General features: G+C 32.2%; 1 protein-coding gene across 1 annotated transcript in view; it reads left to right on the forward strand.

Moving 5' to 3' along the window:
* Window positions 1–1462: 1462 nt before the first annotated feature.
* Window positions 1463–19229, forward strand: part of LOC143073309 (zinc finger protein GLIS3-like) — a 66387-nt gene continuing 48620 nt past the window's right edge. Inside the window, exon 1 of the mRNA XM_076248745.1 lies at window positions 1463–1572. Coding sequence (XP_076104860.1) covers window positions 1475–1572 — 98 coding nt within the window. The 5' untranslated portion in view covers window positions 1463–1474. The remainder of the gene's footprint in view (window positions 1573–19229) is intronic.

Consider the following 19229-nt stretch of genomic DNA (forward strand, 5'->3'; position numbering starts at 1 on the left):
CCATTCTGTAACCTATTATTGCTTAAATCCCCTCATTTTGACTCTGGATAGTTTACTTCGATTGGCAATCATGCCACGTCTCCTACTTTTTATATCTGCCTAAATGTTTGTTAATTCTTAAGTGATCTTAATATTTGTATGATTTGAACATGGTTGAAATTCATGAACGGTAACGGTTCACTCATCTTCCCTATTCCCATTCATCCTTGAATTAGATATCATAATAAATCTATGAAACATTTGATTTTGCCACCAGCATTTTTTTTATATGTAAGACATAGTTTAGATTTGTTTATGAATAAGAAGATAACATATTGTTAACTGCTGTACCCCAATAAATAAAATTTTACCTATTGTCTGAGTGGTTTTTTCACACATTGTGTCAATAAAACGGAATTTGATGCGACTGTCATACAAGTGAGAGGCTACACTAGCTATAAAACCAGGTTTAATCCACCATTTTCTACATAAGAAAACGCCTGTACAAAGTGAGGAATATGACAGGTGCTATCCATTCGTTTGATGTGTTTGAGCTTTTGTTTTTGCATTGGGGACTTTCCGTTTAAATTTTCCTCCGAGTATTTTTGTGATTTTACTTTTCACTAAATTTTCTCAATTTCCTAATCTCAAGGTCATTTTGGACTTGGTTTAAGGAAGCTTATCACGAAGTTTTGGTCAATTTTACCTGAAACCTAGTACACATTTCCATTAAAATTAAAATGCGATTTGTTTACCCAAATTTCGAAGTTTATAAAAGATTAAAATTGTTGCAGGACACATATTGTTGTTCCTACTATATATATATTCGGGGCAGATGCAGCATGGAGACCTATGATCTTGCTCTCATCAATAAGTTATTGCAATATATAGCAGTAGTTTATGTATGCTCCCAATCCTCTCTTAATGCTTATAGGTCTAATAATATCGAGCAATCAGTGAAAAATTGAATTGTTATTAAATTTTAGAATAAAACAATTCAAGAGGTAGGACTAATTTCCCATGTATTTATTCGCTGAAAGGTTCAAAAAAGATAGTTGTTAAAACTAAGCAGAATTTCAATAAAATAATATACTTTTTTTAATTTACATCTATCCACAAAGCCAAAAAGGCATTCCGCGACTGTACACATTTCTGCTTAAAACAATTTTGAAACAATGCTTTTTTTTTAAATTTATCTTCGAAGTATATCGTCAACCTAAAATGAATTTTCTATCTTTCAATGAAATAATACACAACTTTAACTACGACAGAATGATGGCTTTGATTATGTTAAAAAATCGAGACATGTTCTCAAAATAATAATACCAAATGCACCATCATGATATATAATATTGAAAGTTTCAGTGACAATAGTATGGTCAAAAACTTAGTTGTGGAAAAATGTAGACTTTATCCGTCCAAATGCAAATTTAATACCCTTTTAAATGTCATTATATCTGTCAATTTCTTCTCATTTCAGTTAAGGAAACCATTCATGATGAGGAAAAAGGCAGAGTCAGTGGATTGGAATTTTTCCTGGAGCGTAACAGCTACAGAACAGAGGAAATTGAGGATAATTTCATCATTGAACAAGTAAGAAACGGAAAATAATTCTTTTCTAAACAATATATTTTTTTTTAATTTTCACAAGCATGACCTTGAGTAATTCGTAGTAATGCTATGGGACAATTTCTAATTTGATTAGTAATTCCATCTTCTGAGTTCAGTTTTGGAATCATTTACTTCGTAAATACACTGCCGTTTTCGAGTGGAAAATAACATTTTCTTATGAAATATCATGCCGGACTTTATTTAGTATCAATATGCGTTGTCGTGAAAAACATATATCAGTAAAGAGAAAATGAACACCCGTGTGCGTGGAGAATTCTTGATTTGCCGGATCACACATGTTTACCAGTCAACTGTTTTCCTGGGAATTTGTATGTTTTACACACAATCACGGCTGATCAAAATGCAAACATTCATGGAATGAATCAACCAGTCTGTAGAAAAGAGCATAACACATTTAACCTTTTTCCGTTGCCCATTTTGGCTCAAGGAACCTATCCATGTTTTAAAGTGTTAAATACTAGTATGTAGTAACATCAGTATTAAACGTGCATGGCTGAAACGTTAGAAAAAATGAACTTGGGAAAGAAACTCTTAAAGTCTATTGTAGTTGAAGGAAGATGGAAATGTGTAAGATTTGTTTACCGGCCATCATATCTTTGGTTTTATCGGAGTAAACAGTACTGTCAGTACTTTGATTTGATTAATTTTGCAATATCGATGCTTAGCATTATAGAAGTAAGCCACATTTGGTGGAAGTTGCATGAGTTTACGTGTGATAAAACAACTACTTATCATGCTTTTCACTTTCATTGTTCGAGAGGAGCTGAACTCTATATTCTTTAATTTCTTTTGTAAAGACTGAGTTGATCACTCAATGACAATTATATAATTTCGTGATGTAGCTAAAGTCCTTTCTGTTGTCTATATTTACAAATTGAAGTAACATATACAATATATGTACATTGTTTAAAAATATATGAGTTGAGCTTTACAAACAGGACGAAAAGCGAGGATTCCATTCGAGATTTCAAGGTTCACTTGTTTCGTAGCGAGTTCATACAAAGTTTGCACGTTACGTGACAAGATGCATTTGGAAGCTCAACATTTATTTTCACAAGAACCCGTCCTTGAAAATTCCAATTAGTGCGTCACTGGCACGTTTCATACGCATATGACGCTCTGTTGTGGCTAACGCTATAATTGTTTATTTGTATTTGTCACAAGTGACAGATTATACTTATACATTACAGTAAAGAATTATTTATTCGACTCAAAGTAGCGTCACGAAAGCAACGCACGAAGAATGCCAAAAAAAACCGCATTTTTTTTATATTGTTTTACATTTTTCATTTCGGGGCCTTGTGAAGTTAACTATGCGGTATGGGTTTTACTCATGGTTGAAGGCCGTATGTTGACCTTATGAAGTTATTTGGTCTCGTATGGAGAAATGTCACATTGGCAATCATTCCACATTTTTCTTATCTATATAGTTCAATTTCCGACGATTAGCAATTAGCAATGCTCATCGAAACATGTAACGAGGGATAATTTTGTGAAACACTACTTTTAGGTATATGATATTAACCAATTTGTTACCGTGTTGTTAGTTACAAAAATGGGAAGACGACATTTAACGATATTGCAACGCAAAGACGTTTCTCTAATTTTGCGGTACTAGTTATGTTGCCCATGTTTATTTTGCATGTAAATTGAAATTTCAGAGCAAAAAGGTTAAAGTTTTTGAGCACAGAGAGAAAAGTTCTTGTTAATCTTTTGCATACAATTTTATCAAATACAGTAATTTATTGATGTTGAAGTAGATTTTTAAGGGGTTCATGTGGTTTGACCTACTTCTAAATAAGTATTTTCTCGATAAGTAATATTGTTTTGTGGTCGAGGATGTTAATCGAGGTCTTTATATATAATAATAATCACATGAGGTTTTTTTTCAACAGGATAACATACATGACATAATTATTATTTAGACTAGTTTACCATAAGTATAAGGTCCTGTATTAATTACATGCACATATATTACAATCTAATGTATACTACTCAACAACAAAATTGGGCGTGGTTATTGGGTTTGGTATTTGCTTTTTGTGCTTCTTTGTTAAATATTTGTTTGTTTTTTGTTCTAATTGAGATTGTGACACGGTGATGACTGTTGAACCTCTGTTTTGACAGTTTTGTCTGTTTTGTTCAGGCATCGTTGTAAATATATAGGTATTGCATGCGACTGTCATACAAGATCATACAAGTGACAGGTTTAGCGCTAAAAAAAACAGGTTCAATCCAGCATTTTCTACATTTGAAAATGCCTGTACCAAGTCAGGGATATACCATCTGTTGTCCATTCGTTTGATGTGTTATTATTTGATTTTGCCATTTGATTAGAGACTTTCCGTTTTGAATTTTCCTCGGAGTTCAGTATTTTTGTGATTTTACTTTTTTCTTATGAAAATATCTAACTGTTTGGCTGTTAAATATTTTTTCAACATATACATGTTATACAGATTGAATTGTGTAACACTGTTTTAAATTTGCAGACAAATTGATCCATGAAATAATGCTTGATACCAATAAGGAGCGTAGAGTAATTCTAGTATTCAGTTCTAGTTTATGAATAAAAAGCATATTAGCAGAACTTCCTAAACTAACCTAATATTCATAATTGAATTTGAGTTTTTTTGTAAAGTACTTGAAAATTCTATATATTCTAGATGATTGTTGAGGTGGCATTAATCGAAGCTCGCCAAAAAGTATAGTTGACGATTTCAAAATATAACGATCATTTAAAACAATTCGTGCTGCCAATGTTTAAGCTTAACGTTTTTATCAATATTATTATTAGCAACATTTTTTGAAGTTATTTTTGAACAAATGGCATAACAACAATTGAAATGTTGAAAAACAATAAAAAAAAAAAAAATAGAGTTGTATACTTCAAATAAGGCAAATTTTGACATAAAACTCTTGAATCCCTTCAAAACACAAATTTTCTCTGAATTCTTCTTTGCTAAGATACAAATATATCACCTTATAAAAACATCTCCCAGCGTGTTGTGAAATCAGTGACGTACTTGACTTAAAATAATACTAATTTTTCACAGTTGTATTCATCAAATATTGGTAATGACAAGAAAACCAACTATAGATATGCCACAATTTTCAGAAGGATTGCGTTTTGGAACATTAAAACTTTCAAGGAAATCATTATGAAAAGTTAAATATACAGATATCTTCCAAATGCACCTGCTGTTTAAATATGGGGCTGTAAATAATTTCAGCTTGAAAGTCACCTGACAATGATGGTACGGTATTCAAGTTTTGAGTCATCTAAAATGTAAGAAAAGAATTTGGATAGTAACAGCAGTGTTGGTTTATTCATAGATACTTGGGGACAGGATAATTTTTGTTTGTCCTCCAACTTTTCATTTTTCCAAAAGTCCGTTATTTTTTTGTTTTTTTTTACATTAATTTCGAATACTTTTCGTGCTAGAAATAACTTGTACTTGTTTTTTACTATCAATTCCAAGTTTAATATCCTATGTGGTTTTCTACGTTCTCTGGTAATTTCAAAATTCTCATTGCAAACATCCATAACTAACATACGTCCTTGTCTATTGACCCTCATATATCACAAGTATTATTCATGTTGTTGCAAGGTCTTCGTGTGTCATTCGGTACTTACATACTAAATAAGTTTGAAAAACAAAGCTTGAACAATACACGAGGAAAGCAAACACTCTAAACGGTATTAGTTATCCAATATAATGTCTAATTATATCTTTTTCGTGTTGATTTCTATGTATTTTAAGGTCTTTCGATATATTTAATCGTTCTATTGTTAAACGTTTCTTGTAATCGTACCAGCCAGCTCGAATGGTAAAGAAATGAAATTCGATATATTCAGAAATGTTCTTGATTATTTGTTACTATTGTGACGTCAGATTTAAACAGTATAATTGCACAATGTTTCCAAATGACAAGGAGGGAAAATTGGTTAAATGACAAGAAGACAAATGGTTTAATGCATAAATTTCACCCGATAAATTATCTAATTCTGAGGCGACGCCTTTTTGAACTGAACTATTATCTTCAAGGGCGTAGGGTGAATGAACCTTTTTATACTTGCAGAGAAAAGAAAAAGTAAATGTACAGAAGTTGTTCTTGTATTTCGTTGAACATGTCGACACTTGGAATATTTTCGTTAAAAGTACACACAAAATGTCGACTTTGCGGAATTCAACCGTTTCTAAGGACGGATCCGAAGGGGGTGTTGCCCGTCCTCATAAAGACCGAAATTTATATGTTTTTGTTTATATCAAATTAAATCGGATTTTTTAACTGCTGCCTCTCTCCCTAATGATTTGTTTTACTGGCGAGTCCCTCCACTCCCCAATCCCCATCCCACCAGGTTTTATAGTAAACATATTGGATCCGCTACTGGACTTCTTGCTTTAGAAGTAAACGTTAACAGTTTCTATCATACTGAAATGTTTTACTAGTCAAAAACATCGTTCTATGTTATGAAAGATAAAAATATACGTTACAAGTTACAATACAAACAAAAACAATTTAAATGTTCGCTTGCATTAATTCAAGTCATTCATGTTTTAATCATGCTATTTATATATAAAATAATGGTCTAAAGTTTGAACAAATTGAACAAACATTCCTTCCCATATCTCTATATACCAAATATTTGTATCTTTTATCGGCATAATGACACGTGTTGGTTAAATATAAAAAAATGTGGAAGTGTACTCGATTCCTCTGTCAATATTTGTATACTGGCAATACACAGAAGAAATAGACCAGGAATTCTAAATGATAACTAGTTCTTTAAAGTAGTAAATCGTCCTTATCCCCATTGTGAGCGTTGTTTTCTAACCTTTGATTTTGATAAGGGGCGTATAAGAATTTCAAATCGCATGATTTATTTGTTTGGCAATAGTGACTTATGTCTTCGTCAAAAATTGTTATGTTTACGAAAATATTGCATACGCTTTCTTGTTGTTGTTGCTTGTTTGGTTTTATCAACTGTACAATGACATTTCTGCAACGTCAACATAACTTTGTAGTATAAGAATCCTAGTAATGGACTTCTGGTAGTATGTATATATTTCAGTTTGTGAGAATAAAATTTTTGTATTGAAAAAAGTGACCTGTCTAAGGAATGTTGTAGACCAAATATTTAACGATCTTGATGTTTTACAATACTCCTTTTAAAGATAAATATCGAAAGATTAATGTTGAATTACCAGTAATTACATGGTTGTTGAATATAGTTACTAATAGAATTAAAAAAATACACTTGTTTAGGTTAGTTCGATGTTCATTCATTGACATTGTCATTTGGTTTCAATTATAAGACACTTGATCATGGCTAACAGTCATCAAGTGTATCGTTCGGTTCGTGAAGTTTCTGGTGTTGGATCGTGAGGGCAATTAAATAGAAATCAACTTCTGTGCAATAATCTGTTGTATTATTAAGAGAACGAATGAGGAAGAAACTAGTGAGTCTGACACAAAAAAAAACCGAAAATTAATAAACGAAAATATCGAACTCCAAGGAATATTCAAAACAGAAAGTCCCTTAACAAATGACAAAACGAATAGTTTTCCTTAATAATACTGCGTTCAAAGATTACAAAAAATCAGTACGTTTAACAAAAACACAAAAACCGTATTCTTAATGGCTGTGTGATAGTTTATGAAATAATAAAAAAGACCCTTTTTAACTGGAACCCCATCATATTACCGGCGATATGTACTGCAGATCTATGCAATCGGGTACACAGAACACAATAATCTGTGTTCGCGACAGCAATCGTAATAGGAAGACTTATATAAATGTATCAGACGTCGTAATATGTCATCAGGTGTGGGAGCGCTTTTAAAATAAGGTCTGGATTTTCAAGTATTTTGACCTCAAACATTACATATGACCTGGTGTGTGCTATAATGAAAGGCAACAGTAGTATACCGCTGTTTAAAATTCATAAATCGATTTAGAGAAAACAAATCCTGGTTGTAAACTAATACCGAGATAAACACATCAACTATAAGAAGAAAACAACGGAACAACAGAAACACTGAAGTGCAACATAAAACAAACGCCAACATACATAGAAACGAACTGTTTGATAACAACTGCCATATTCCTGGCTTGGTACAGGACAGTTTAAGAAAACATGGTTGGTTAAACCTGGTTTTTATGGCTAACCAAAGCTTCCGCTTATATTGCAATGTTTAAAAGTATCGTTCAAATGACAACACTACGTGACGAATTTTTGTATCTCAGGCATTTTCATACTTTAATTATGCACTGTCGGTCCAAGCCAAACATTGAATAGAAAAGCAGTTTTGCTATTAAATATATCTAAAACTAAACACAAAATCATAGATAGATAGATACAGTATCTTCTATTGCATTGGATAATACAAACAACGTTGCTGTCCAATGAGTAACCTTTGTGATAAACATATTTAATGACAAGTAATTTAACAGTTTGACCTTGTACTTTATTTTAACCAATACACTGGATAGTAAAGACAATTGTGTTGTTCCAGTGTGTAACGTGTGTGACTTATATATTAAATGACAAGAACAACAACAAAGGAACAAATTCAATTCGTACTTTACCTGATGGCATTTTATCAGCAAATCTGTACATCTAACTGCATAAACACGGAACAACTAAAACTTACAAACTATACATGTATCTGATAGTTAAAACAGTTTTGCTGTCAACTGTATTACATAACAATAACTACACCTTCATAGAAACATTTTCAGCTTGATCATGTGTATATTTCTAGTTCAACCATTACATTGGACAGGAAAACACAAGTGTTGTTGTCTACAGTTGGTCGTTAATTGTGGTAAATTAAACAAAACAAGGAAATAAAACCTGCTTTGCTGTCCCCTAATATAACAAATAATAACGTCTTTCCCAAGAAGATAACGCAACTGACATATACATCCTGGAAAGCAGTCGCAAAACAAGGCACGCTAGAAAACCAGAGACCAATATATCTTTGTGAATCCACACAAAGTAGAACAAATCATGGAATGACAACACATACCTAGTACAACATGTATAGACTAAATGCAGCTAAAGTCGCCCAGAAAATGATCGTCTCTACTGATCAGTTGAACGCACAAGTTGAATTAATAAAAGGAACTCTTGTTCTAAAATTTATATCTGCTGCATTCATACACTTATCCTTATATATTACGAACAGTCGACAAAGTAAATTGCTATATTTTCATTTCAAAAGAGACAACACAATTAATGATGGATCACTCACTATGAATCCAATCACTTACAGCGGTATTGGTTAGAGAAGAGTTTGAAGGATTATTATCTACAATCTTTGCTGTAGAGTGAAATAATAGAGACAAAGATATACATGGACTTGTAAACATTCCAAATAAAATGAATTCAGTAATGCATGAAGCATGTAACTCATTCTAAACTACACACATTACCAGTAACGCTCTACAAAAAAGAGATTGAGCTCTATATTCATTGATATGTCTAACAAATTTTAAATTTCTTTTCAACCATTTAAAACTCAATCCGCAAAAATTCATGCAGAAAACGACGAAGCAGCAATAACATCTCAAGATTAGATTTATCATCTGTGGGAAAAATTACACTTTCAATGTCAAAATGTTACATCCTAGTGACATTAGCTAGTTGCTATCGTAGTAGTGACAATTTAGATAAATTTCAATGTATACAGTGTCTACTCACTTATAAAATAAAACCATTCATTCTAAGCATTGAACGATATGCTAATTCCAGGTTTCCTGGAATCTCCAAACTCTATTATACAAATAATAACAGTTGAACAAGAACCTAAAAGATGTTTACAAAAATCTGACACACACGAATTGAGTATCTGATTCCAACCAAAAAAAAAGATCGTACACGATCAATATCACCGACTATCCAACAGTCTACAAGTATAGTAATTCCTGGAAACTATGTAGCTCCAAACTCTCGAACCCAAAATATTCAAACGACATTATCTAAGTAAAGTATACCAGAGAAAAAACAAGAACACAAATCAAGAAGATAACAAGTATCAACTAACTGTAACTAGAACGCACTATTGTTGCTTTTGAAAACACAATATTGAATACCAGCGACAGAATTCAGTAGAAATAATAACTAACTCAACTAAGTTTTAATGGCTACACCCAAAATAGAACTAGCAGTTATTGCTCATAGACAAATGTACCAAACACTTATATCAATTCTTCACTTGTCACTGTTCACCAGTTAACAATGTAAACTAGTAAGATAACTACAAAATTGTTATTAGAGTTGCTGTGGACTACAGCAACTTGAGAATTAAATTTGATCTCTTCAACTTCAAATAAGAAGAACTTTACTCCATTTACTCCACTAACAGTTCGTTATCTTCAATAGAGATGAAGCTGTAACTGTATATCAGAAGAAGAAGAAGAAGAGACCAAATTGTAAAGCCTGAACATGTATTTCATACTTCATCTCACCAACTCAAAACCATTTCATTCATCGCCACGACCAAACCAATAAACACAATGTACACAGAAATATGGTAATACTTTTTTAAGAACAAGGACGACAAACCGTGTTACTTCACCCAAATACAGCACCGCCACTCACAAGAATGGTATACTCTTGGAAAAGTCTAGTCATCTGCGAACAATCTCTTATAGCATCAACGGCTTCAACTCTAATAAAAGAATTGAATGAAGTAATTTAAATGCAAGATATCATATTTACTCACAAACATTGATTATTGTTGTCCATTCGTTTGATGTGTTTTATCATTTGATTTTGCCATTTGATTAGGGGCTTTCTGTTTTGAATTTTCCTCGGAGTTCAGTATTTTTGTGATTTTACTTTTTATTACGAAAAAGATTTACTGAAACGATATCATTTGGACTGTATAGCTTTTACGAGACAAGTTGACGATGACGAATAATTTAACGGTCTCCGTTTGAAAGTCAAGGAAGACATGATGGAATTGCAGTTTATACAGAAAATCTCTCAAACTTCAAGATGAAGTTAACAGAATCGTACATACAGTTGAGATCTCAATAACAAAAATACAATCTGCCTCATAAATGTTTATATTCACCAGAGAGGGTTCTGATAAAAGACATGATTCTTATAGAGCCGCTTTGGAAACATTAAAAGAAATGACGCTAAAATATCAATGAACCCACACAATTGTGTGACTTCAACGCCACCTTTCTGAGACAATACATAATGACACTCGAGATGAATTATTGAAAATATGTAATGAACATCAAAAAGAATTACCACCTAATTACTGACTGATCACACCTATCCTCAATGAGACTTCCAAATGACAGATTGGCTACATATGGGTTAAGAATGCATAAAACCAAAGGAAAGCTTATAAAGGCCAAAACATGAAAAGAAGTACACAACACATTATGCCGTTATTCTGCATGTGTATGCTGACCTCTATTAAAAAAAAATGAATAATAAATACAATACAACAGACAGACAAATTTCGACAAAGGTTACCACAGTGACTCGTAAGAAGTCAAAATAGGACACTATGTACAAAAAGTAAAATCACAAAAATACTGAACTTAGAGGAAAATCAATTCGCAAAGTCCATAATCACATGGCAATATCAAATAACAAAACGCATAAAAACAGATGAACAAGAACTGTCATATTCCTGACTTGGTACAGGCATTTTCAAATGTAGAAAATGGTGGATTAAACCTGGTTTTATAGCGCTAACCCACTCACTTTGATGACAGTCTCACCAAATTCCGTTATATTTACATTGACGCGTTAACTAAACAGACACAATAAATAAAATAGTCAGAATATGGGTACATCAGTCATCATCGTATAACAATTTTAAAAGGAACAATTTAACAGAACACAAAAACATCTATCTACAAACACATTCATTGATTTGTGTGTCTGACGTCAGAAAATTTTATGCGTCACATAGATTTGTCGTCCAATGTGCATACAAACAATTTTAAAATTTACCTAGGCAATGTTAGCATACAGGGTTAAAAATCAAAAGTATGTAAGAATAAATTTCAGAAATAGACCGAGATTTAAACTAGTCCATAAGTTATATATAGAATTTATAAGAATCCACAAATAGTAAATTCCACTACGCGATTGAATGATTTTGACGTTTGTGGTTCAACGTATATTGTAATTCATAATAGAAATATATCATAATGACATAAAATAGAACAATATCATACTGACGGGATCTTTTAAAGTACAGAGTCACGTTATAAGAACCAAAGAAATACAAAAAGTCGCATATACAAAACACATTACCAAAAAATGAAAGACAATACAAACACATTGACGAGATGTGAAAATACCGAGCCACAACAAACGGATATCACATAAAACCATTCAACAGTAAAAGTAATATTAATAATAGAACAAAGACAAATGAAAGAACTATAAAACACGTTGTTAAGATGACAAACAACATCAGTACGCAAAATCTATACATCAAGACCATCGTGTATTATTTGTGAAGTTGATGTGGAATATTTATTAACAAGGTCTTGGTACCTTCCAATGAAAAATTCCGGTTCCAAGTTCTGTTCCAAGTTCATGTTTTTGTTTGTTTTCGATATTCAGCATAGAATTATATGAACTTGTTGAATGTTTCCAAATTTTCTTAGAATGTCCTGTACCAAGTCATGAATATGGCAGTTGTTATCAAATAGGTTGTTTCTATATGTGTTGAACTTCGGTGTTCCTGTTGTTCCTTTATTATACTCTTAAAATTGATATGTTTTCCTCGGTTTGGTTTGAAACCCGAATTTCTTTTTGTCTCTATCGAAATGTAACTTTTGAACAACGGTATACTACTGTTTATTTTATTTATAATCAGTGTATGTAAAGTGCGGATCCTAAAATATCATTTTTACTGTATATGCCATAAATGTCTAATGTAGAATGATAAATGAACAGACGAACTTTTTTTAATTTTTGAAGAAAATGAAGAAAATGAGTTAAAATGTTTATGTTCAGAAATACATAATACTAATAAAACAAAGAAAGAGATGCGAGCGGGGTTTTATCGCGCCTAAAGCCATCCATCTGTGAAATATATACCAAAATAGGTGAATATTTAGGACATTTCACGAACAGATCGTGCAGGTGCTTTATAACTAACAGGTAAGATGTTGTTGCAGTAAAAAGTATTCATTTTAATACAATTAATAAAGTTGTATAACGTAGAATATGTTTTGTCATTCAGTTTCTTCATATTTAACTAAATTCCACTATGATGATTTCGTAATGCTAGTCATGTTTACTGTCGAATAATGATACTATTCTTTCATTTCCACTGTGGAGCGAATCATTATTATTGTATATGCGGTGCATTTTCACTGTATAATCATTTTTTTTTTATCTATTACAGCTCATTTCTTTAAGCATGTAGAGCAAGACTTTAGTTGACTTGCTTGCTTTTCTTTTATTGGATAATCATTATGATAACACCCAATTTAATTCAAATATTAATACAGGTTAAACTTTGCCTATTCATATTGTTTAAAAGTGTCAATCTTATTTACAAAGTTTGTATAAACAATTAAACAAACAAAGCAAGCAAGCCAACCAAAGTTTTGCTTTACATGCATTAGGAAATTAGCTGTAAAGCCTTAATTTAGCCGACTTGCTCAAACAATAGATAAAGTAAGAGAAAGATTTGATAAAATTTAACTTACGGAGGAAAGTTTGGTTTTAAAACACTCTAATAAATTTACTAGAAATAACATTTATTTCAAATGTATTCCATTTAGTTTCTTATAAAGCCAGTGGCGTAGCCAGGGTTTAAATGATGTGCATGCCTTCGCAGAGCGGAGCGAGAAATTTTTTTTTTGGGACTATTTTATGCAGAAAATCATATTTTTTTTTCAAACATTGTTCTTTTAAGCACATGTACCCCCCCCCCCCCCCCCCCCCGAGTCTAACACTGGTTTGATTTTTGTTTAATTTGAAAATACCCACCAATCCATATAATTATATTTCAAACAAAATTTTAATGTTTTTTCGAAATTCTCGATGTAATTCAAAGTTTATTTATTTGATGTAAAAGTTTCCCACCAATCTTATATTTGACATCTCATAAACAGTCCCATCACACTAGCACTTCTTTATAAAGGTACTGAAGTGATCCCTTTTCCTAGCATTTCTAAAAAATCGGCCCCATCACAGCAGCACTTCGGAATATGGGAACTGAAGTGATCCCATTAACGCATCGCAGGGGACACCATCGAAACATCCAGTCTTGTGTTGTTTGCACTCTCATATGTACAATTCTTGCCAGATCTTTATATCATCAGCAATGACAATTTCGAAAATAAGTCCTATTAAAGCTTTGACCTTTTGAAATATAAATTATAACGGTAATCCCATTGCATTTTCTCTGAAGCTTTTATTTCTCTATAAAAATAATAAAAGCAATGCAGGGGACATACGAACTTTGTTCTTTTATTGAAAATAAAATTAATATGTGGACCTAGAAAGAACCTTGAATTGAATGATCAAACTCTATTATAGATGAGTTTTTTTTCACGTCGTCTTCCATGTCACCGGAACTTGACAATATCAGGATATGGTGGTTTAGTTGTCAGTTATGTTGTTAGTCAGTTGTAGAAGCCATCGCTCCACTAGGCTCAATTTCAGATGAAACATGTCCCAGGATCTGTGCATTGTCCTCTGCACTTGTTGTAGCCGACAACGTAATCTTTTTACGAAAAAAAATCAGACTTTTCTGCGATTTATCCATCTAGTTTTATTACATGAACTAAATTGTCCTTAATAAAACACCATGCATACTTCATCGGAAATAATTGGATGTTATCCTCATATCCTAACCCTTGATTCATACGGATACCTCAGAGTTGAACTGCTGTGAACATATCTTTATTTATATTTTTTTCCTGTCAAAATGATGTGGATGCTTGAGCATCTGAGCATATGTATGCAAGCTACGCCACTGAAAGCGTATATGGATCTTTATCCTTATTTTTTTTTATCCATTTCCATGACACTTCACCACTAATTACGTATATCTTGATATAGATTGAACCTCTGTTATCCTGTTTGAAGGGTTTTACACTGAAGCCGTTTATAACTTGCTGTTCGGTGTGAGCCAAGACTCCATGTTGAAGACCGTATTTTGACGTATAATGGTCTACTTTTATAAATTGTGACTCGGATGGAGAGTTGTCTCATTGTCACATACATGTACGACATCTATATATGGCTCAATCTATATATGGCTCAAAAACGAAACGAGACGGGATAAAGAAAGGATAAAAAAATCCACGCTACTTTTTTAATATATTTATAATGGACTTAATATGAGTCAGAATAGAGTAAAATAGTGGGTCGCATTTGGGTATAAGCGTGACGCCGGATTGCCGATTTTTTGCAAGCGTGACAGGTGAAAGTCAAATGATTGTGTCGTGAAAAACGAGAAATGAAGTCTAGCGGGACACGGATAATTACAAAAAATGAGAACAACATTGTATAAGCGGGATACGGGAATCTGACAAAACAATAAGCGGAATACGGGAATCTGCCAAAACAGTAAGCGGGATCCAGGATCAGAACCCCCCAATGAGACCCCAGAATAAGATATTTTTGTATATTCATCCTATTGTTACAGTCATGCCTTCAATAACAAATGTATCCGATGCATGCATTTTTTATATTTTTGGTCCCTTTTTCAATTTTGTGGGGTCCAAATTTATAGACAAAAGTCCTTTAATATATATTTGGGATTCGTTGACATGCTGAATCTAACCGTCTATCTAGTTTGGGGACTTTTTGCCTAGGATCTGAAATAGCCCACATAGAGTTCCAAAGGGTCTAAAATCAACAAAAATGAATTGTAGCATGCATTTCGTGTACAATAACCCAAATGTGTATGGTTTTACCTCTGCGGTAGTATCCATTCGCGGATCTAGAATTTTTCATTTTGCTTTTGTTACAAGTTTGAAAAGCTATATATTTGATGAAGAATGAATGAGGAGCTTGTATTTCAATTTGAAAATACATGTATCATAAATCCTAAAGTCATCAACTAAGTTTTTTCATTTGTTGCAAGTGCATTTATCACATAATTCTACAATAAAAATTCCTCGCATCTTTGAAAATTCTACATTAATAATGACTGCACTAACAGTGATAATTCATCGCATCTATAGTTAAAATGGATCGCTTTCAATAACAATAATCGATATGCTATATTATGATGCTTCTATAACATTTATTTGAACTTTAATGCTATGTTTGTATATTATAAAGACATATCACAATGAAAATATGTTAAAACTTTCCTTCAAATCACTTAACTTGATATTTTCAAAACGTAAACAAATACAGTTTTCCCATGATCCTTTATTCTACAATAGACATACCCGCATATAACAGTAAAAATGAACTAGCTGGATTCGCACTTTATATACACTGATAATGCAGTTTTCTGCATTAAACCTTTGTACAAAATATACCTCCGTAATGACAGATGAACTTGTTGAAACCATTATAACCATGCATTGACTGGTTGATGATAAATGTTATTGGTTCCTACCACTTCATGGTAAATGACAAAAAGATTTGTACAAATTTAAATCTTCATGAAATTGCAACATCATAGTATATTGTCAATACCTAATTGTTTTGTGGAAAATTACTATTATTATTTACGTTATTTAAATACTGAGGCCTTGTGTTTAAAATTGCAGTTTAAGAATTAGTATTCAGATTTACTGAACTGAAGGAAATATTTCATGTTTTTACTTATGAGGTGTTTACACGATTGAATAGGTAAATATGTTATATATGTGTCAATCGTACCCTTTCACCTATTAGAGTTGTTTTTGGGATTGTCAAGGTATAGGCATATCTATTTGTTGGTCTTAAACCTTTAAAGTCTATATACTTCATCTCGTCAATAAGGAAAATAAGCTGTGTCCGTCGTACGGCCATCCATAAATAGTCTGAATTGTATGTCAAAAGTAAAAAATGTGATGTTGCAAATATTTAAAGCTTGGACGTTTTAGGAAACGTCTCAAGAAATTTTTAACCAGCTGTCAATCAAACACGAAATAATATGGCTTACAAGTTATTATTACGTGTGGTATTATATTTGTTAAGTAAAAAATGGTCGATCGACAGCTAGCACTTGGCAATAGGTATAATTTAGAGATATCTGAATTAAAAAAAAAAAACTCTCTCAAATGTGACATTTGTTTTTTTTTAAAGAGAATGCCGCAGCAGTGGAGTTTTTATACCTCTAGGGTATCACAAGCTTAGTAGTCAGCACTTCTGTGATATCATTGATATGGTCATAATTATATGTCAACTATTTAGAAAACTTTAAATATTTTGAAATACTAAGGCTTTCATACCTCAAGAATAGATTACCTTAGCAGTATTTGGCAAAACTTTTACGAATTTTTGGTCTTCAATTAATGCTCCTCAACTTCATTCTTTATTTGGACTTTTTAACTTCTTTTTTTGGATTCGAGCGTCTTTGGTGATTCTTTTGTAGACGAAACGCAAGTCTGGCCCAAGTACAAAATTTCAATTCTGGGACAATAATTAATGCTATTCGTATGGAAATACTATAAATAGTTGGAGGTAATATAGAAGTCATTCCAAATACTATCATGGCCGAACAAACATCTCTCTTAACCCCAGAATAACCTTCAAAAAGTGTTTTGATCTCCTGGTAAAACTTGACACAAATCCTCCTAGGCATATTGAGTTAAAGGGTGACATGTTTACATTAGCAGTACTGGCTAATTAGAGTCAGCATTCTTTATAACAGAAGACTACAGCAATGAACAAACTATGCACATTGATTTCCTGCTTCTACAAAATTGTGCATAGAGAAAACGTGAACTGTCAATGGGACTATTTTTTGTCTCAGGTTATCACCATAACTTATCTTCCGTCAACTTTTTTGCCAAAAAGGCTTGTACGAGCTAATTGCCATCACTTGGCATGCGTTGTCACTCACAGTTACACATCCTGTCACTCAAATACTGGTCAGACTGAAAATAAATGAACAACAGTAAAGCATATCAATGTCCATATTTTGATCTCGTCGAACGAACTAGATATGTGACCGTTACCGTGAGTCAATGTTAGGGTCGTAATAGTTTGAAAATATTTCCAGAAACGGAGTTTAAAATATATCTCATTGGTGTGGTTAAAATTTACAGACAGGTAAAGTGGTGAACACTTAAACAAAAATTAGGAGTAGCAGAAATTATTTTATTATGCAAAGGAATTGTGATTAATCAATTTCGGTTCATGGTTGAGCTATCTATCTTTTTATCACTAGCATTTTCGAAAGTAAAAAATGAAATAACAAAAAATACCGAACTCCGAGTTACTTCATAACGGAAAGTTCGTTATCAAATGACAAAATCAAAAGCTCAAACACATCATACGAATGGATAACTACTGTCATATTCCAGACTTGATACAGGCATTTTCTTATGTAGAAAATGATGGATTAAACCTGTTTTTATCACAAGATTAACCTCTCACTTATATGACAGTTTCATAAAATAATAATATAATGACAACAATGTGTGAACAAAACAAACCGACACAATAGGTAATGTTGTTTGTTATATTTTAGGGAAAAAGTTTACAACCATCTTTTGGATATTTAAAGAATAGGCGATAAGTAAATGGAAATGTAATTAGCTAGGTTTAAGTTATACATGGCCTTTCTAAAATGTCGACCTGTTAATATTAATATTTATTAAGGAATGTGTATTGACAAAAGAGTTCGTGAATGGCATCACGACATTGTCGTTTACAGACATAGAAACATGATTTGATAACTAAGTAATACAACGAAAATAAAAATGTTCATAAGTTCATAATGTTCATGTGTATGTTATTGTGATGTGCCGATCAATGAGCATATAACTATGCGGTTGTCTTTGTTGTCTGTTGTGTTTGTTTTTCGATAATTATTAGGTCATTATCGGTTCGTTGTTGTTCGCTTTTGAATTGATTCGCTTTTTTCCTTTTTTCGGGGCTTTTTGTACTGAAACTGGCTATACAATATGTTTAAGTGTCGTCTAACATCTAGACATTCATAATTAATATCACATAAAAATTTCAGTATAACGGCTGAAACAATTATGACACATTTTGTTTACTTATTTAAATATACTATATATTCCTTTCTTAATTGTATGCATGTTTGACAACTAATAATTAAATGCTATTCATCTTCATCCAGCTTTATTGTCCTTTTTTTCTATACTTTAAAGGTTACCGCTGTATGAATTCTTAAATCGTTCTCATTTCACACATGACCTTCTCATCTGTCATCACATAGGTTTTGCTTAACCGACTGATAAAATCGTTAAAATTTACATCTGAAATTTTGTATATCCATATTTTTAAATATGAATACCAACATTTTATATTATTAGAACACATACTTGTATTCCAAAAATATAAGCAAAAGCAGTAAGCCATATTCCATCTTCTCTACTCGATACCAATATTGACGTCTTGTGTGAGAGATTTACTAGGTATTCTCTCCAAAAGTTTAGGAATGTAAATACCATGTATATTTGACAAATTAACAAT

This window comes from Mytilus galloprovincialis, chromosome 1, assembly GCF_965363235.1.
Source record: "Mytilus galloprovincialis chromosome 1, xbMytGall1.hap1.1, whole genome shotgun sequence".
Taxonomy (NCBI): domain Eukaryota; kingdom Metazoa; phylum Mollusca; class Bivalvia; order Mytilida; family Mytilidae; genus Mytilus; species Mytilus galloprovincialis.